Source organism: Staurois parvus, unplaced genomic scaffold (genome assembly GCF_062004578.1).
Source record: "Staurois parvus isolate SC_StPar_1 unplaced genomic scaffold, SC_StPar_1.0 ptg000144l, whole genome shotgun sequence".
NCBI lineage: Eukaryota > Metazoa > Chordata > Amphibia > Anura > Ranidae > Staurois > Staurois parvus.
Window position 1 is genome coordinate 871,321 of NW_028317940.1, and position 20,236 is coordinate 891,556.

At 45.6% G+C, this 20,236-nt stretch overlaps 3 protein-coding genes across 4 annotated transcripts in view; all 3 read right to left on the bottom strand.

Annotated features, from left to right (window-relative positions):
• The window catches only part of LOC149465017 (uncharacterized), a 65,875-nt gene that overhangs the window by 13,363 nt on the left and 32,276 nt on the right, over positions 1–20,236 (bottom strand). The gene's annotated exons all lie outside the window — the stretch shown is intronic.
• Positions 1,989–18,820, bottom strand: LOC149465018 (uncharacterized). Its single transcript, XM_089673777.1, has 10 exons — positions 17,897–18,820; positions 17,481–17,585; positions 16,883–17,082; positions 16,652–16,789; positions 10,993–11,085; positions 10,617–10,913; positions 10,229–10,537; positions 9,921–10,139; positions 4,097–4,232; positions 1,989–3,789 (listed from the first exon to the last, which is right to left on the bottom strand). The coding sequence occupies exons 1-10, from the start codon at positions 18,810–18,812 to the stop codon at positions 2,693–2,695; spliced, it is 3,510 nt and encodes a 1,169-aa protein (XP_089529903.1). The 5' UTR covers positions 18,813–18,820; the 3' UTR covers positions 1,989–2,692.
• On the bottom strand, positions 11,171–13,006 carry LOC149465019 (gastrula zinc finger protein XlCGF53.1-like). Of its 2 annotated transcripts, XM_089673757.1 has the most exons (3): positions 12,929–13,006; positions 12,096–12,202; positions 11,172–11,542 (listed from the first exon to the last, which is right to left on the bottom strand). In XM_089673757.1, the coding sequence occupies exons 2-3, from the start codon at positions 12,171–12,173 to the stop codon at positions 11,321–11,323; spliced, it is 300 nt and encodes a 99-aa protein (XP_089529883.1). In that variant the 5' UTR covers positions 12,174–12,202; positions 12,929–13,006; the 3' UTR covers positions 11,172–11,320. The 2 variants fall into 2 exon arrangements, with proteins under 2 accessions (XP_089529884.1, XP_089529883.1); XM_089673758.1 differs by lacking the exon at positions 12,929–13,006 and having other exon boundaries at positions 11,171–11,542; positions 12,096–12,363.

The window sequence follows — 20,236 nt, forward strand, 5'->3', positions numbered from 1 at the left end:
TTAGTAATGCCCATGTTGAGGGTTAGGCCCAAAAAAAATGTAAATTTGAAAACCGTAATGAGTTTCCATGCGAATGGTCTGGCAAGGTTTGAATTTGGGTCGGCGGCAATAAATTGTTGTGCATATAAACTGCTTTGATCCACAATCAACGCATACAGATATTCCGTGAAAAACAGCTCCAAAAATCAAGGAGGTATGTGAAAGACCAAGATGTACTAGACCGCTGGTACTCGCCAGTTCACCAAAAGGTAGCGCTGCACTAGTACTGGCACTCTGCTGCATATGAGAGTCATCAAAATTTACCGGCAAGTGCTAACAGAGATCAGGCCTGATTCAGCGAACACTGCGGTTTTGTGTGCAATGTATCAAGTGACAATGACCTACTGACACTGCACTTGCTGGGGGAGAAGGGGGGGTAATCGTAGGGGCTAAACGCAGGTGTTGGCAGGTGCCAGGACTGATCCCGCTAACGCTGCGTTTTTGGGGACGCTATACTAATGTGAACGCTGGTATAGTGCTGACCTGATCAAAGATATTGACCCGGTCAGACACTATACTAGCAATGAAGGTTTATTGTACATGAGCGTGCTCCTGGCAATCAAGGGGTTAAATGTGATGACTGGTGTACTGACGGGCAATCTGACGCTATCTGGGAGGGGTGTGAATACCACGGGAGCGCGAATCACGTATATATATATATATGTGATTTTGCGTACCCATGCCGCCCTGTAGCAGTATTTCTGCTGTAGGGTGGTAAGGAAGCGGTTACAGAAGAGGTTTGTGTTACGCGCTGCGTTACTTTAACTGCCAATTGCGCGGTCATGCAACACTGCACCCAAATTAAATTTACATCCTTTTTTTCCCCACAAATTGAGCTTTCTTTCGGTGGTATTTGATCGCCTGTGCGGTTTTAATTTTTTGCGCTATAAAAAAAAAGGCTGACAATTTTGAGAAAATAAAAACAATATTTTGGACTTTTTGCTATAAAACATGTCCAGTAAAAAAAAATTAAAAAATCAAATTTTGTCACAAATTTCATCCAAAATGCATTCTGAGACATGTCTGCTAAAAAAAAAATCCCAATATGTGTAAATTAATTGGTTTACATGAAAGTTATAGCATTTCCAGATGGCGGGAAAGATACTGGGATTTTTAATTTTTTTTTTTACTAATAATGGCGGCGATCAGCAACTTATGGTGGCGATCAGCGACTTATGGCAGGACTGCGGCGGACATTTTGACACTGGGGGGGAACTGACTTGGGGTCACTGACATCTCCAGTGACACCAATACAGTGATCAGTGAAAAAAAAACCCACTGACACTGTACTAATGGCACTGGGGAGGAAGGGGTTAACATTTTTAGTGTTAACTGTGTGAGGGGAGTGTTTTACTAGGGGGCGGGGGGTGTGTGCTGGACTGGGGCAGGCTGATCTAGAGAGAGAAACTCTTCTCTCCCTCTTCAGCTTGTCACGAGCTGTCAGGGAACTGACACAGAGCAGGGCTGTGTATAAACAATGCAGTCCTGCTGTCAGCGATCACCGCGAATCGCGGGGAAACAGCCGGTAATGACCGGCCGTGACCCGGCAGCAGAGACCCGCTGCTGACACCCGCGGGACAGGTAGGGCGAGTGCACCCCCTACATGTTTTGCAAAACCACTTTTTAAAACGTGATTTTGCCTGCCCGTGCCACCCTGCAAACGTACATATGCAGTGACTGGGGCTGAACATGTTAATATTCTTGTAAAGTGTACACAGTCAGTTCCTATCGATACCATCACGTTGCTTCATTTTCAAAAAAATGTGGCAAAAAATGAAATCAGCTTAGGGTGTCTAGATCTACGAGAGGGGCGGAGAGTCGGCTGTTCCAACAAGGACAAGCTGGGAACACCAAATGACTAAGACACAAGATGGAGACTAAAACCTACAGGATGGGCTGTACTTGTAGTGTTAGAGAAAGGAATAAAGGAGAACATTTCATCACACAAATCTGAAGGAATCAACTTTATGAAACTTTTCCATTTAAAAAACAAACCTACACACAATTCACATTAACCAAAGGAAGACTTTTATCCATCAATTTATAACGAACATCATGAGTTTAAGCATGGAAATATATCATCCTCGTTTGTTTCATATCAGGCTTGTCATGTAGTCTGATCTCCCCTTCTCTTTGTCCACAAGCAATATCTAGTTCCTCTCTCACCATGATGTCCTCCATGGAAGCTTCTGCTGAAGGTCAGGGGAGATCAGACTACACTGCTAGAGGGACCCAACCAGCAGTGACACACCCCCCCACTTCTCTCTCACCATGATGTCCTCCATGGAAGCTTCTGCTGAAGGTCAGGGGAGATCAGACTACGCTGCTAGAGGGACCCAACCAGCAGTGACCCCCCCCCCTCCTTCTCTCTCCTAGCAGAGGAAGCCAGACACAACGTTGAAGTCTTTAGTGATCTCTGATCTCCTTATAAAGTGTTTCTTCCATGATAAAGATCAGAGGAGCGCTCAGCCACGTGTTTTCTGAGGTGTGTACCAAGGTGTGCTTCTTCCCAGTGTAAGATCTCTGATGTACGGCAACATATCATCCATATAGAAGACATTTCCCGCACTCAGGACACTAATACACCTCGAGGGTTGTGTGGGTTCTCTGATGTTTGGTAAGACTTCTGTGAATAACATTTCCCCCACTCAGTTTAGGAGTGAGGCTTCTTCCTTGTGTGAGATCTTTGATGTTTAACAAACTCTGATTTCCGTAGATAACATTTCCCGCACTCAGAGCAGGAAAACAGCTGTTTTTGCATACGGCATTTAACACGATGTCTAGTAACATCGGACCTCCATGAAAAACTTTTTCCACACTCAGGACAGCAGTATGGCTTCTCGCCTGTGTGAGACCTCTGATGTATGTTAAGGCTGCCCTTTTGTGAGAAACATTTCCCACACTCAGAACAGGAATACGGCTTCTCCCCTGTGTGAGATCTCTGATGTATAAGAAGCTCTGACTTGTGTGTAAAACATTTCCCGCACTCAGAGCAGGAATATGGCTTCTCTGTGTGAGATTTTTGATGTCTATCAAGTTCTGTTTTCTGTCTATAACATTTTCCGCACTCAGGGCAGGCATACGGCCTCTCTCCTGTGTGTATTCTCTGATGATTACAAAGTGCAAGCTTACTTGAAACACATTTCCCACACTCAAGGCAGGAAAACAGCTTCTTCCCCTTGTGAGACTTTTGATGTATAACAAGGGCTGATTTCCTTATGAAACATTTTCCACAATCAGGACAGGAATACGGCTTCTCCCCCGTGTGATGTCTTTGATGTACAACAAGGGCTGATTTGCTTATGAAACATTTTCCACACTCAGAACAGGAATACGGCTTCTCCCCCGTGTGATGTCTTTGATGTAGAACAAGTCCTAATTTGCTTAAATAACATTTCCCGCACTCAGGGCAGGCGTAAGGCTCCTCACCATTATGAAATCTTTGATGTACGGCAAGTTGACATTTCTGAGCAAAACGTTTCCCGCACTCAGGGCAGGAATACGGTTTTTCACCAGTATGAGATCTGTGATGTGTGACCAGTTGTGCTTTATATAGAAAACATTTACCGCACTCAGAACAGGAATGAAGTACCCCTTCCCTGTGAGATCCCCTATGTAGAAAAAGACCCAAACCAGAGCAAAAGCTTTTCCCACATTCAGGACAGGGAAATGTCTTCTCCCCCTGAATCCCGGCCCCATCCCCCACAGTACGAGGTTCTTCAGAGTCGGAGGGTTTCTCCATGGCGGGTCCTGGAAAAATAGAAAAACATCATCAATAGATAGGAGAGGGTTAGTTCACTTCCATCAAGATTCCATCTGTATCAGGGAGATAGGAGGGAGCAGATGTTCTCTGTGGATGTCCCAACCAGCTGGGACTCCTCCCCTCTTCAGTCAAAGGGTCTTTGGTCCTCCCAGATCACTTCTACATTTACACCACCTTGTTAGAGAAGCAGGAACCAATGGGGGATGGCATGCTCTTTACACAAGCACAAACCTAGGCACTGGGTCAGGTGACCTCTGATAGACAAGGTCTAAGTTCAGACTTGCAGACCCTCACCTGTGCTGATCTCTGTAGGAGTGTCCTCCTCTATGAATGTCCTCCTCATTCCAGCCTCCTCCGTATATTGCTGATAATCCCTCACATACGTCTCTTCTACTTCACCCTCAACTTTCATGTTCATCAGATCTTCACCCTAAACCAACAGAACGGTAGGAACAAAAAAAAAAGGTTTTCATTAGAGATTTGTTTCATTTTGTTTCAGATTAGTTTGTTGAGTTAATCATTTCGATTTGATATATTTGTTATGTTAGAATGATTTATTTTCTGAATTTATTTCATATATTCCTTCTTTTCAAATTGATTCGAAATTTGAATTTCGGAAGATGGCTATATCCCCTCTCCCTCTCTTCTCCTCTCTTTCTTTCTATTCTATTCTGACCCCTGAGACTGAAAGAGAACTCAAAGTGATCCCTGAGACTGGAAGAGAACTCAAAGTGACCCCTGAGACCTGGAAGAGAACTCAAAGTGACCCCTGAGACCTGGAAGAGAACTCAAAGTGACCCCTGAGACCTGGAAGAGAGCTCAAAGTGACCCCTGAGACCTGGAAGAGAGCTCAAAGTGACCCATGAGACTGGAAGAGTACTCAAAGTGACCCCTGAGACTGGAAGAGAACTCAAAGTGACCCCTGGGACTGAAAGAGAGCTCAAAGTGACCCCTGAGACTGGAAGAGAACTCAAAGTGACCCCTGAGACCTGGAAGAAGAGAACTCAAAGTGACCTCTGAGACTGGAAGAGAACTCAAAGTGACCCCTGAGCCTGGAAAAGAATTCAAAGTGTAGAGGAAGATGAAAGAAAGAGCGCACAAACCTTGTGCATTACCTCAATAAATAGTGACTAATTTTATTAATAGGAAATATACTCACAAAGTGATGGTATAACAGGCATAAGTAACCATAATCCAAACAGGGTTACAGGTAAATCGAAAAGGGGGGGGGGGGATGAAGGCTACTGCGTTTCGAAGGGTGCTCCCTTCTTCATCAGAGCTGATAAAAAAAAACAAATGCATATACAAATACAAATTCCCCTCAAATTATTTACATGAATCATGATGGTATAACAGGTAGTGATACTGTTAGATGAGCATGAAAATACTCATGGTAATACGTATAGTAGTAATAATAATAATGTCAATGTCACTCTCATACAGAAAAGGTGTATATATAGAAAACGTACAAAAAAAAAAAAAAAAAGGAAAAATATTTTTTTTTATATATAGAGAGAATCCATAGAATAAACATGTATACATATATATGTAAATGAAAAAAGCACAATTGCTATTTAAATTTAAAAACAGGATGTGTTCATTTTATTATGTGTAGTATAAAATAGTGTATGTTATTAGAAAAGATACATTTTTTAAAATGTCGAGGTATTGAATATCATCTTTCGTCATTTATGGACTATTGTGCCCGTGTGGCTTACTCTATGTGGGACGTACATCTCGCCCACTAAGAGTGCGTTTTAGTGAACACAAGAGTAGCATTAAGAATGGTAAAGACAAATATTCAATACCTCGACATTTTAAAAAAGTCCATCAAGGTAATTTCAGTGGGATCAATGTCTTAAAATATAATAAATATAATATAATGTCTCAAAAATAATTTGCATTAAGGGATTGGTTAATAATTTTTAATAATTCTTATTAACAAATTTTAAAATATATACACATACATCCATGTCTGCTCTAAGTACGTGCTGTCTCTTGATCTGTGCAAAGTTATCCTCCCCCATTTCCTTTGCATACAAACCTTTTGTTCCCTTTTTTTTTTTTTTAATATATATATATATTTATTCTCACATTTATCTTCTTATACTATACAATGGGTGGTTTATCTTGTGTGTTTTAAAGATACAGGTATTTTCCCTTTAGTGTTTATTATATATATTTTTCATCATATATTGTAAATTATCCTATTATTGCTCTTGAGAATATGCCGATCGTTAGGAATGTGCGGGTAGCAATTCCCTAAAAACTATTCAAAAAGTATTTATCTACACCGTAATTAGAAATGATTCCCTGATCTTCACTGATTTGAATTTATCCCTTATCATCAATTGACACTAAGCAGAAGATAGCAACTCACTCTGCCTTTTAATAATTTAGCCTGCAATTGATAAAGCTGTCACTAGATGGCGCTGTTCCTATACCTAAGGCGGATTTGGGAACTGTCTGCACCTTCCGCCTTTCAAGTATTTATTTATGTACTGTTTATGGTCCTTTATTAACTAAATATAAATCTCCTAAGGTCCAGTGGGTTCTTGGTCATTTTTCAGCCCTTTGATCTCTCTTTGCTGTACGGGATGTTGTGTCAGAGACTTCCTGCTTCACGATCCTCTTTAATATGGCCCCTGGAACGCACAGCACATGCGCAGTAGTGCTTATCAGCCAGCGTGCGTTCCACTGCCACCTGCAGGCGGTTTACAGTATTTAAGCCATTGCTTTCATCGCCAGCCACACAAAACAGGCTGAACTGCTGTAATACTGACACTCAGTGGCTGAATATCTCCTTGCCATGGGAACTCTGCCACACTGAAGTCTCTATCTGCTCAACCCAGGTATCTTTTCTAATAACATACACTATTTTATACTACACATAATAAAATGAACGCATCCTGTTTTTACATTTTAAATAACAATTGTGCTTTTGCATTTACATATATATGTATACATGTTTATTCTATGGATTCTCTCTATATATAAAAAAATATTTTTCCTTTTTTTTTTTTTTTTTTGGACGTTTTCTATATATACACCTTTTCTGTATGAGATTGACATTATTATTATTATTACTATATGTATTACCATGAGTATTTTCATGTGTATTGCTATGCTCATCTAACAGTATCACCACCTGTTATACCATCATGATTCATGTAAATAGTTTGAGGGGAATTTGTATATGCATTTGTTTTTTTTATCAGCTCTGATGAAGAAGGGAGCACCCTTCGAAACGCGTTAGCTTCATCCCCCCCCCCCCTTTTCGATTTACCTGTAACCCTGTTTGGATTATGGTTGCTTATGCCTGTTATACCATCACTTTGTGAGTATATTTCCTATTAATAAAATTAGTCACTATCTATTGAGGTAATGCACAAGGTTTGTGCGCTCTTTCTTTCATCTTCTTCTACAGTTTTATTAAGCTTCCCCAGCTTTATGATAGAGCTGCACAACCTCTGATCACCAGCGGATGAACACACAACACACTGCTTGTCACTAACACCTGTTTGATCTGAGTCTTTGAGCGCAGGAGATAATGGATCTTTAGAGAATTCAAAGTGACCCGAGACTGGAAGAGTACTCAAAGTGACCCCCGAGACTGGAAGTGAACTCAAAGTGACCCCTGAGATTGGAAGAGAACTCAAAGTGACCCATAAGACTGGAAGAGAACGCAAAGTGACCCCTGCGACCTGGAAGAGATCTCAAAGTAACCTCTGTGACTGAAAGAGAACTCAAAGTGACCCCTGAGACTAAAAGAGAACTCAAAGTGACCCCTGAGACTGGAAGAGAATTCAAAGTGGCACGAGACTGGAAGAGAACTCAAAGTGACCGCTGAGATTGGATGAGAACTCAAGGGCACCCTAAAGTCAGGCTAACTGAAAAAGGGGGGTAGCATGTACAAGAAGTACCCCTAAAAAAAGGTAGGCAGAGATGAAAGGGGTAACCTTAAACTGGTGTGAAGGAACAGCAGAAGAACAAGAGGATGGACAAACCATCCACTGAACACCTGTAGCTGATTCTGAGGGGGTGACATATGAAGATTCTAAGAATATTCTGACCCCTCCCGGTCCAGTGCAGCATTCATAGTCATGAAGCGAGGGACAGGGACCTAGACTACACTGCTAAGAACATTGGCCTGATTAGGGGTATAACGGAAGAAAGGATATGAAGACTCTTTCTCAAGAGACTGTGGATCAGCCACAGAAGGAGGTCCTTTCTCCAGGTGATCAGGTCCCAAGAATGCCTCCAGACATACTCAGCTCTCAACAAGGGGTTCCTTCAGCAGGAACACAGAGACCAAACTACACCTGTCAGAGTGAGATTTCCCAAACTGTTCCAAAGGTGAAGGTCTTGCAACACCCAGGTGACGTCCAATGGAGTCCAAACCAACTAAAAATGAGACCGTCTGACAAAAAAAAAAGACCACCTGTTCTGAAGAACTAGATTGAAACCTGAGTAAAGGAACACCCCATCAAGTGTTGTCCAAAACTCTTGTAGGGTGCAGTATTGCCATCTGTGTCTTTCCATAGATAAAAAAAAGAAAAACATCTGTAAAACATGTCCAGGTGATCAGGTCCTAAACCTGCCTCCAGTCATACTCAGCTCTCAACAAGGGGTTCCTTCAGCAGGAACCTAGAGACCAAACTACACCTGTCAGAGTGAGATTTCCCAAACCGTCCCAAAAGTGAAGGTCTTGCAACACCCAGGTGACGTCCAATGGAGTCCAAACCATAGTCATGAAGCGAGGGACAGGGACCTAGACTACACTGCTAAGAACACTGGCCGGATTAGGGGTATAACAGAAGAAAGGATATGAAGACTCTTCCTCAAGAGACTGTGGATCAGCCACAGAAGGAGGTCCTTTCTCCAGGTAATCAGGTCCCAAGAATGCCTCCAGACATACTCAGCTCTCAACAAGGGGTTCCTTCAGCAGGAATATAGAGACCAAACTACACCTGTCAGAGTGAGATTTCCCAAACTGTCCCAAAGGTGAAGGTCTTGCAACACCCAGGTGACGTCCAATGGAATTCAAACCAACTAAAAATGAGACCGTCTGACAAAAAAAAGACCATCTGTTCTGAAGAACTAGATTGAAACCTGAGTAAAGGAACACCCCATCAAGTGCTGTCCAAACCTCTTGTAGGGTGCAGTATTGCCATCTGTGTCTTTCCATAGATAATAAAAGAAAAATATCTGTAAAACATGTATTGATGACGTGTTCCAGACCCTCAACTCTGGGAATACGGAGGATGGGGACATCTTTCTGGTGGGTTTTTATTTTTAGGTAGCTCCATCAAAATGTCCTCATAGAGATCCTTGTGTGCTTTAGAAAGCTCCTTCATCACTCCATACTCCTCATCCTCCTCTTCTTTAAGAATAATATTTTAATTCCTGAGGTTTCCACTCTGAATATATAATAAAACATTGTTGGGGAATTCTGAACCCAACAGTCAGGGCTACAGACGTGGTGGCCATGGTCTTGTTGCCCTCAGCTTCTCCAACCTTGTTGGGAGTCCATAGAGAAGAATATGTGGATGTGTGAAAGGTATAGAATGTCATGTGAGGACTAGTACGAGAGACTCTGGGTTATGTTGCTCCAGTTGAGCTGGTCATGGTTGAATAATGAGACTTTATTCTGGAAATGTATGGTTTTGGAGGTCTGGAGTGTTGGATAAGTGGGTGTGGCTGGTATTTTTAGGGGGCGTGGCATGTGTTAGCTTCTTTGCATAAATGATCAAAATGGTAAAAATATATACTGTATATCCTTAGGGTTAACTATTTAACATTTTCCTCTTTGTGCCACATACAGTAAATAGGTTCATTAGACTCAGATGATATTTTCAAGCACAGTCTGAATTCTTCTACAACATTCATCATAGCAAACATGCCCATGCAGGGGCGGACTGACAATTCATGGAGCCCCTGGGCAATAGGGGATCATGGGGCCCCTGTGTCCTTGCCCAAACTCAAAAAAGCCTATGAAAAAGGTACCAGGGGCATCTCATAGGGTCCCCTACTGACCCCGGGCCCTCGGGCAGTGCCCAAGTTTCCAAATGGTCAGTCCGCCCCTGTCCATAACTACAAAACATCATTCACCATCTACCTGATAAAGCCTTGCATAGTTGTGATCCTCCGGTGTGGAATCCCGGGAATACAGAGGACGGGGACATCTCTCTGGGGGGTTCCTGTAGCTGGATGACTCCACCATGTTGGTTTCAAACAGGTACTTGAGAAACTCTGACTCCTCCAGCACCCCATCCTCATCATCCTCATCATTTATCTCTTCTTTAATATCAACTGTAGGAAGAGTCGGGTTTCCACTCTGAATATATAATAAAAATGACATCAGTGGTAACAATGCAGATAATGTACAGATCCTAATGATACTATCAGTGATTGTTCCTCATCTACCTGATGATGGTGAGGGATGATCTGACCTTCCTGTGTGGAATCCCAGGAATACAGAGGACGGGGACATCTCTCTGGTGGGTTCCCATGACTGGATCCATCTACCTGATGATGGTGAAGGATGGTGTGACCTTCCTGTGTGGAATCCCAGGAATACAGAGGACGGGGACATCTCTCTGGTGGGTTCCTGGTATTAGGTGTCTCCATCATATCCTTGTGTCCTTCTGAAAACTCCTCCATCACTCCATACTCCTCATCCTCCTCTGTTATCTCTTCTTTAACATCAATATTATCAGCCCTGAGGATTCCACTCTGAATGTAAATTAAAACATTTATTGTAACAAACATGCCATGTACACATTATACCCACCAGTGATTGTTCCTCACCTACCTGATGATGGTGAGGGATGGTGTGACCTTCCTGTGTGGAATCCCAGGAATACAGAGGACGGGGACATCTCTCTGGTGGGTTCCCATGACTGGATCCATCTACCTGATGATGGTGAGGGATGGTGTCACCTTCCTGTGTGGAATCCCAGGAATACAGCGGACAGGGACATCTCTCTGGTGGGTTCCTGTTAGCTGGCTCCATCATACCATCATTGTGTTCTTCAGAAAACTCCTTCATCACACCATACTCCTGATCCTCCTCTTTAGCAACACTATTGTAATCTCTGTGGTTTCCACTCTGAATATATAGTAAGGAATTCATTGTAACAAACATACTGTGTATAAATCATAACTACCAATAATTTGTAATCACCTACCTGATGATGGTGAGGGATGGTGTGACCTTCCTGTGTGGAATCCCGGGAATACAGAGGACGGGGACATCTCTCTGGTGGGTTCCCATGACTGGATCCATCTGTAGGAAACACACGCACTGACTGAATCCATTGTTTCTATGTGTTTATCAGATGATGGGGGATCTAGGTGGATCCTCCGTACTGCTCTCTCCTTTCCAATAAAGTCTCCTCTTACCCGGTGATGTGAGGGGCGGCTGATTGTCCATCATGACGTCCTTGTAGAGGTCCTTGTGTCCTTCTAAATACTCCCACTCCTCCATGGAGAAATAGACAGTGACACCCTGACACCTTATAGGAACCTGACACACACAATGATACAGTCACCATCCAGACACATCCCTTGTCTGTTACTGGAGAATGTCCCAGAATTCCCGGCACCGCTCACCTCTCCTGTCAGCAGCTCCATCATCTTCTTGGTGACTTCTAGAATCTTCTGCATGTTGTGTCTTTCGGGGTTTAAGGAGTCATGTGTGATGATCATATGGTCACCTGACTTCAGAAGAGAAAATCTCTGTATTGAGGAACCAATAGGAATATCATGTTAGACTCCCAGAATCCTCCTCACCTCTCCAGTCAGGTCTGTGTTTTATGAATAGAGATGAGTGATGTCATGTGACCTCCCAGAATCCTCCTCACCTCTCCGGTCAGGTCCGTGTTTTATAAATAGAGATGAGAGTTATGTCATGTGACCTCCCAGAATCCTCACCTCTCCGGTCAGGTCTGTGTTTTATTAATAGAGATGAGTGATGTCATGTGACCTCCCAGAATCCTCCTCACCTCTCCGGTCAGGTCTGTGTTTTATTAATAGAGATGAGAGTGATGTCATGTGACCTCCCAGAATCCTCCTCACCTCTCCGGTCAGGTCTGTGTTTTATTAATAGTGATGAGAGTGATGTCATGTGACCTCCCAGAATCCTCCTCACCTCTCCGGTCAGGTCTGTGTTTATTAATAGCGATAAGAGTGACGTCATGTGACCTCCCACAATCCTCCTCACCTCTCCGGTCAGGTCTGTGTTTATTAATAGCGATAAGAGTGACGTCATGTGACCTCCCAGAATCCTCACCTCTCCACTCAGCAGGTAGATGATCTCCAGGGTGAGGTTTAGTATCCTCTCAGTCATGTCACTTTCATCCTCCTCCATCTTTATTCATGTGATCTAGGTGGGTCTCTCTGTAGATGGATAGCGGAGAATTATCCGGACTGTGATGGTTTCACAATATTAGGACGTGAACTTCAAAGAAAAATTCAGTCGAAGTCAATAACAGAAGACGATTGGAAATAATTTTTGCCTGTTTTGAAAGCTGGGGGTTGACAAAGTATTCTGGAGGCCAGTCTTCTCTGTCTTTCTGCTTTACTGGTCTCCACTCTGATGAAGAGTGGATAAAGTCTTCTTCAGAAACCAACTCCTCTCGGAGGGATGATGTCCTGGTCCCCTTCCCTTCATCATTTTGTGACTTTTAAGCCTGATGACCTCAACACCACTACTCTGTCCCTGTACCGTGTCCAGTACCATGACCAGTAGTGATGTGGAGATCAAGAGGAGGAACCACAGAGCTCTGTGGAGGACCAGGAGATCGGCACTCCCCGGTCGTGTCAGTTCCTGAAGAAGTCTTCAGCCATCATCAGAGCTCCGTTCAGAGAGGGAAGAATTGACCTTTACAGAGAAAACTTTTATTTGGGTTTGACGTTTGGTCAAACTTTTCTTTTATTCCAGTATTTTTACTAAAATCTGATGAAATACCGAGAGCGATAGAAACATTTGGGCAGATAAATTGGATATTGATTGGTCTGTGTGTACATCAGACTGAAAAGAGGGGGATTTAAAGGGCAAAGCGGGATGGAGAAGTGTGGTTCCTAATGGACGGTGATGGGAGATATGATAAAATAAGATCTTACGTCCTCTCTTGTCAGGTCCAGCAATGTCTCCTCTGTATGTCATACCACATAAAACATCCTGTCTGTACCTGACATCACTTCCTGCCTGTAGCAGACATCACATCCTGTCTACCATAGAGACGTCCTGTCTGGGTAGAAGTGAGATCACCTCTTGTGGAGCTCAGAGTAACTGCAGCCCTGAGAACCGTCTGGTAGTGTGAACCCGGCCTTGTGCTGAGTGTGTATGGACTGTATGTCCTCCTCATAGAGGGGTCACCTCCATTCCCACCAAGGGGCGTTTTAAACGTATTTTGATTCAGTGGATTTTGTGGTGAAATTTCAGATTTGGCCGACTTCTTATTATTAATTTGGCATATAGGCAAAAATGGACCCTCTACCGTGATAAAAAAAAAACCTTCCCATGCTGCTTTGCAAGACTTGTGACACCTCTAAGTCCATCCCTAGTAAGCAGTCAATGATTATCCATTCCCCTCTGTTTGTCATCCAACTTTACCCCCTTTGGCACACCTTCCAATTGTTCACATCAGTTTCCCCCTTAAATCATGAATCCCCATCAGAGTCCCTCTTTCTACGTTAAAGTCTCCCCACCCCCCCTTTACATCAGGTTCTCCAAAGACTCCATCTGTACATTAGGGTCTCCAAAGCCCCCTCTACATCAGGGATCCCAGAGCTACCCCCTTTTCATCAATATCTTTAGAGCCACCCCCTTACATCAGGGTCCCCAAAATCGCTCACTTTACATCATGGTTCCTAAAGTCCACCCCCTTACATCATGGTTCCTAGAGTCCACCCCCTTACATCATGGTTCCTAGAGTCCACCCCCTTACATCAGGGTTCCTAGAGTCCACCCCCTTACATCGGGGTCCCCAAAATCGCTCACTTTACATCAGGGTTCCTAGACTCCACCCCCTTACATCAGGGTTCCTAGAGTCCACCCCCTTACATCAGGGTTCCTAGACTCCACCCCCTTACATCAGGGTTCCTAGACTCCACCCCCTTACATCAGGGTTCCTAGACTCCACCCCCTTACATAATGGTTCCTAGACTCTACCCCCTTACATCAGGGTCCCCAAAATTGCTCACTTTACACCAGGGTTCCTAGAGTCCAACCCCTTACATCAGGGTCTCCAGAGCCCCCCCACATCAGGAACCGCAGAGCTACCCTTTTTTCATCAATATCTTCAGGGCCACCCCCTTCCATCGGGGTTCCTAGAGTCCACCCCCTTACATCAGGGTCTCCAGAGCCCCCCCCCTACATCAGGAACCCCAGAGCTACCACCTTTATTGATCAGTATCTTCAGGGCCACCCCCTTCCATCAGGGTTCCTAGAGTCCACCTCCTTACATCAGGTTCTCCAGAGCCCCTCCAACTTCAGGGTCCCCAGAATCGCCCACTTTACATCAGAGTTCCTGGAGTCTACTCCCTTACATCAGGGTCTCCAGAGCCCCCCCTACATCAGGAACCCCGGAGCGACACCCTTTTCATCAATATCTTCAGAACCACCACCTTCCATCGGGGTTCCTAGAGTCCACCCCCTTATATCAGGTTCTCCAGAGCCCCCCTACATCAGGGTCCCCAGAATTGCCCACTTTACATCAGGGTTCCTAGAGTCTACTCCCTTATATCAGGGTCTCCAGAGCCCCCCCTACATTTGGAACCTCGGAGCTACCCCTATTCATCAATATCTTCAGAGCCACCACCTTCAACGGGGTTCCTAGAGTCCACCCCCTTATATGAGGTTCTCCAGAGCCCCCCCTACATCAGGGTCCCCAGAATCCTCCCCTGTACATCAGAGCCACCTGATGCACAGCCCGACTCTACTGACTCCCCACCTGGTGCACAGCCGACTCTATGGACTCACCACCTGGTGCACAGCCCAACTCTACTGACTCTCCACCTGGTGCACAGCATGTCTCTACTGACTCTCCGCCTGGTGCACAGCCTGACTCTACTGACTCTCCGCCTGGTGCCCAGCCCGACTCTTCTGACTCTCCACCTGGTGCCCAGCCCGACTCTACTGACTCTCTGCCTGGTGCACAGCCCGACTCTACTGACTCTCCGCCTGGTGCACAGCCCGACTCTACTGACTCTCCGCCTGGTGCACAGCCCGACTCTACTGACTCTCCGCCTGGTGCACAGCCCGACTCTACTGACTCTCCGCCTGGTGCACAGCCCGACTCTACGACTCTGACTCTCCGCCTGGTGCACAGCCCGACTCTTCTGACTCTCCGCCTGGTGCCCAGCCCGACTCTTCTGACTCTCCACCTGGTGCCCAGCCCGACTCTACTGACTCTCTGCCTGGTGCACAGCCCGACTCTACTGACTCTCCGCCTGGTGCACAGCCCGACTCTACTGACTCTCCGCCTGGTGCACAGCCCGACTCTACTGACTCTCCGCCTGGTGCACAGCCCGACTCTACGACTCTGACTCTCTGCCTGGTGCACAACCCGATTCTACTGACTCTCCGCCTAGTGCACAGCCTGACTCTACTGACTCTCCGCCAGGTGCCCAGCCCGACTCTACTGACTCTCCGCCTGGTGCCCAGCCCGACTCTACTGACTCTCCGCCTGGTGCACAGCCTGACTCTACTGACTCTCCGCCTGGTGCACAGCCTGACTCTACTGACTCTCCGCCAGGTGCCCAGCCCGACTCTACTGACTCTCCGCCTGGTGCACAGCCCGACTCTACGACTCTGACTCTCCGCCTGGTGCACAGCCCGACTCTTCTGACTCTCCGCCTGGTGCCCAGCCCGACTCTACTGACTCTCCGCCTGGTGCACAGCCTGACTCTACTGACTCTCCGCCTGGTGCACAGCCTGACTCTACTGACTCTCCGCCAGGTGCCCAGCCCGACTCTACTGACTCTCCGCCTGGTGCACAGCCCGACTCTACGACTCTGACTCTCCGCCTGGTGCACAGCCCGACTCTACTGACTCCCCGCCTGGTGCACAGCCTGACTCTATGCCTGGTGCACAGCATGACTCTACTGACTCCCCGCCTGGTGCACAGCCTGACTCTATGCCTGGTGCACAGCATGACTCTACTGACTCCCCGCCTGGTGCACAGCCTGACTCTACTGACTCCCCGCCTGGTGCACAGCCTGACTCTATGCCTGGTGCACAGCCTGACTCTACTGACTCTCCGCCAGGTGCCCAGCCCGACTCTTCTGACTCTCCGCCTGGTGCACAGCATGACTCTACTGACTCTCCGCCAGGTGCCCAGCCCGACTCTACTGACTCTCCGCCTGGTGCACAGCATGACTCTACTGACTCCCCGCCTGGTGCCCAGCCCGACTCTACTGACTCTCCGCCTGGTGCCCAGCCCGACTCTACTGACTCTCCGCCTGGTGCCCAGCCCGACTCTACACTACATTTGGGTACTTGTACCCGGGCAGGAGTCAGGAAGGGGGTGGCGGGAGGATGGCGAGGAAGGGGGTCGTACTTTTGCCCGAGTAGAGGAAATTCCTTGCACCAGCCCTGCATACAATGTATTTAGGCACCATTGCCGAGCTCGGTGTTTGAACCACCTCAATGCATTCATGTTTCCTCATTTCCCAAAAAAAATGAAATCAGATTTCCAAATTGAGGGTTTTTGTACCACCCTGGAATTTTTTATTTCATGTTTTATAACAGAAAATAAGATCTTGGATGTACAAAAACTATGATTTCTATAGAAGACATTTCCCGCACTCGGGAAACTAATACTCCATGAGGGTGGTGTGGGCTCTCTGATGTCTGGTAAGACAAGACCTCTGCGAGAAACATTTCCCGCACTCAGGGTAAGAAAACGGCTTTCCAGTGTGAGATCTCTGATGTACGGCAAAATATGATCCATCTAGAAGACATTTCCCGCACTTGGGACACTAATACACCTCGAGGGTTGTGTGGGTTCTCTGATGTATGGCAACATATCATCACTATAGAAGACATTTTCTGCACTCAGGACATGAATACACCTCAAGGGTTGTGTGGGTTCTCTGATGTGTGGTAAGACAAGACTTCTGTGAGAAACATTTCCCACACTTAGGGTAAGAACACATCTTCTTCCCAGTGTGAGATTTCTGATTTACGGCAAAATATAAGATTTCCCACACTCGGGAAACTATCACTTCTTGAAGGCTGTGTGGGTTCTCTGATTTCTGGTTAGACAAGACTTCTGCGAGAAACATTTCCCGCACTTAGGGTAAGAAAACATTTTCTTCAACATCTTCCTCCCCATGTGAGATTTCTGATGTATGGCAAAATATGATTCATATAGAAGACATTTCCCGCACTTGAAAAACTAATACTCCTCAAGGGTTGTGTTAGTTCTCTGATGTCTGGTAAGACAAGACTTCTGTGAGAAACATTTCCCACACTTAGGGTAAGAAAGCATCTTCTTCCCCATGTGAGATTTCTGATTTACAGCAAAATATGATTCATATAGAAGACATTTCCCGCACTTGAGAAACAAATACTCCCTGAGGGTTGTGTGGATTCTCTAATGTCTGGTAAGACAAGACTTCTGCGAGAAACATTTTCCGCATGCAGGGTAAGAACACATCTTCTTCCCACTCTGAGATTTCTGATGTGCGGCAAAATATGACATTTCCCACACTCTGGAAACTATTACTCCTCGAAGACTGTGTGGGTTCTCTGATTTCTGGTAAGACAAGACATCTGTGAGAAACATTTAACGCACTCAGTGTAAGAAAACATATTCTTTGGTGTCTGATTGCTGTAGATAACATTTCCCGCACACAGAACAAGGAAACGGCTGTTTCTGCATACGGCATATCTGATATTTAGTCACATCAGGGTTCCATTAAAAACTTTTTCCACACTCAAACAAGCAGAATGGTTTGTGGCCTGTGTGACATCCCTGATGTGCTTCAGACTGCACGTTTGTAAGAAACATTTCCCGCACTCAGAACAAGAATATGGCTTCTACCAAGTCTGAGATTTTTTTTTTATGTCAATTAGGTTCTAATTTCTGTGTATAACATTTCCCACACTCGGGACAGCAATAGGACTCTCGCCTGTGTGACACCTCTGATGTGCATTTAGATTGCTTTTTTGTGAAAAACATTTCCCGCACTCAAGGCAGGAAAACGGCTTCTCCCCTGTGTGAGACCGCTGATGCACAACAAGTACCGATTTCCTTATGAAACATTTTCCACATTCGGAACAGGAATACGGTTTCTCCCCCGTGTGAGTTCTTTGATGTACAACAAGTCCTAATTTGTTTGAAAAACATTTCCCGCACTCAGGACAGGAATACGGCTTCTCCCCTGTGTGAGACCTCTGATGTACAACAAGTACTGATTTCCTTACGAAACATTTCCCGCACTCGGGACAGGAATACGGCTTCTCCCCCGTGTGAGATCTCTGATGCACGACCAGTCCTGATTTATGTGAAAAACATTTCCCGCACTCAGGGCAGGAATACGGCTCCTCGCCGTTATGAAATTTTTGATGTAAAGCAAGTTCTGATTTCTTTGCGTAACATTTCCCACACTCAGAGCAGGAATAGGGCTTCTCACCCGTGTGGCATCTCTGATGTCTGACCAGTTGGGCTTTATATAGAAAACATTTCCCGCACTCAGAACAGGAATGAAGTTCCCCCTCCCTGTGAGATCCCTGATGTATAAAAAGACCTAAACCAGAGCTAAAACTTTCCGCACATTCAGGACACGGAAACGTCTTCTCCCCCTGAACCCCGGCCCCATCCCCCACAGTACGAGGTTGCTCAGAGTCAGAGGGATCCCATGGTCTCCCCACACTGTGAAGTCCTCCATCCATAGTGGAGCTCATTGTCTTTTCTCCGGCACAATCTCCTGGGATGTCCTCATCTTCCATTTTACAACCTGGAGATAAAGTGAGACGATCCTTTGAGGGTTTCTCCATGGCGGGTCCTGGAAAAATAGAAAAACATCATCAATAGATAGGAGAGGGTTAGTTCACTTCCATCAAGATTCCATCTGGATCAGGGAGATAGGGGGGAGCAGATGTTCTCTGTGGATGTCCCAACCAGCTGGAACTCCTCCCCTCTTCAAAGAGCCTTTACTCCTCCTCCCAGACCACTTCTACATTTACATCGCCTTGTCAGAGGAGCAGGAACCAATGGGGGCTGGGGGGGGGGGGGGGGGGGCGGTAACAGATCAGAGATAAGAGAAGAATTTATTCTGGTCACCTGTGCTGATCTCTGTAGTAGTGTCCTCTTCTATGACTGTCCTCCTCAATCCAGCCTCCTCTGTATATTGCTGATCATCCCTCACATACGTCTCTTCTACTTCACCTTCAACTTTCATGTTCATCAGATCTTCACCCTAAACCAACAGAAGGGCAGCAAAAAAAATGAGGATTCCATACTTTTTGTACTCAAAAACAGTCAGGTTATACCGCCGCCTACTGGAGGTTGAGACACTTGCAAGAAAAAAAATTGTAAAGGGAGTCCTCATATAACTCCTCCTCCACCCAGCATGCCTTAGTTTTGCAGATAAGCAGTACCAAGGGGAAAAGCAAAACAAATTGCAAAGTTTTGGGACTTGTGTCCCTCAATGGACTCCAAGAATCAGATGTTATGGTAAGTCCAAAAAAAGATTACATTCCTTCCTGTCCAATGAGGGACACAGGAATTCAGGGACAGTCAGGAGGTCCAAAAGTGGTCCAACTAAGAGGTGGACAACAGCCAGTGGTCGGCCCAAAAGGGACTGGGAACTATTAGGAAGGATAACCCCCAATCTGAACCAGATGAGACAAAGCACCCTACAAGACGGAAGTTGGCTATGATCGATGGAAGTCCACCTGATGACCAGACCCCCCCCCCCAAATGTCAGGACGGTACAAATCCCCCAAATGTCAGGACGGTACAAATCCCCCCCAAATGTCAGGACGGTACAAATCCCCCCCAAATGTCAGGACAGTACAAATCCCCCCAAATGTCAGGATGGTACAAATCCCCCCCAAATGTCAGGACAATACAAATCCACCCCAAATGTCAGGACAATACAAATCCCCCCAAATGTCAGGAAGGTGCAAATCCCCCCCAAATGTCAGGAAGGTGCAAATCCCCCCCAAATGTCAGAACGGTACAAATCCCCCCCCAAATGTCAGGACGGTACAAATCCCCCCCAAATGTCAGGACGGTACAAATCCCCCCAAATGATCCCTTTTTGGAAAGTAGACAGTCTGAGGTATTGATAGGAGGCATGGCGAGTTTTTTCCCAGTGCAGTACAGCGCCATTATATGACTGGTGTTGGTGGTGATCAGGGACAGTGACTGGTATGTAAAAAAAAAATGTAAAAAAATATGTTTTTTATTCAAGTTT

Excerpts from the sequence above, each read along its gene's own strand:
- LOC149465019 (XM_089673758.1), bottom strand. The coding sequence starts at position 12,173 with ATGGAGGAGGATGAAAGTGACATGACTGAGAGGATACTAAACCTCACC. Across the intron at positions 11,543-12,095 it reads TCTACCTGCTGAGTGGAGAG|AGATTTTCTCTTCTGAAGTC; the intron begins GTGAGGATTCTG and ends TCCTCAATACAG.
- LOC149465018 (XM_089673777.1), bottom strand. The coding sequence starts at position 18,812 with ATGGAGAAACCCTCAAAGGATCGTCTCACTTTATCTCCAGGTTGTAAA. Across the intron at positions 17,083-17,480 it reads CGCACATCAGAAATCTCAGA|AAGTCTTGTCTAACCAGAAA; the intron begins GTGGGAAGAAGA and ends TGTTTCTCGCAG. Across the intron at positions 11,086-16,651 it reads GTCTTACCAGACATCAGAGA|TCCAGTCATGGGAACCCACC; the intron begins GCCCACACCACC and ends CCTACAGATGGA.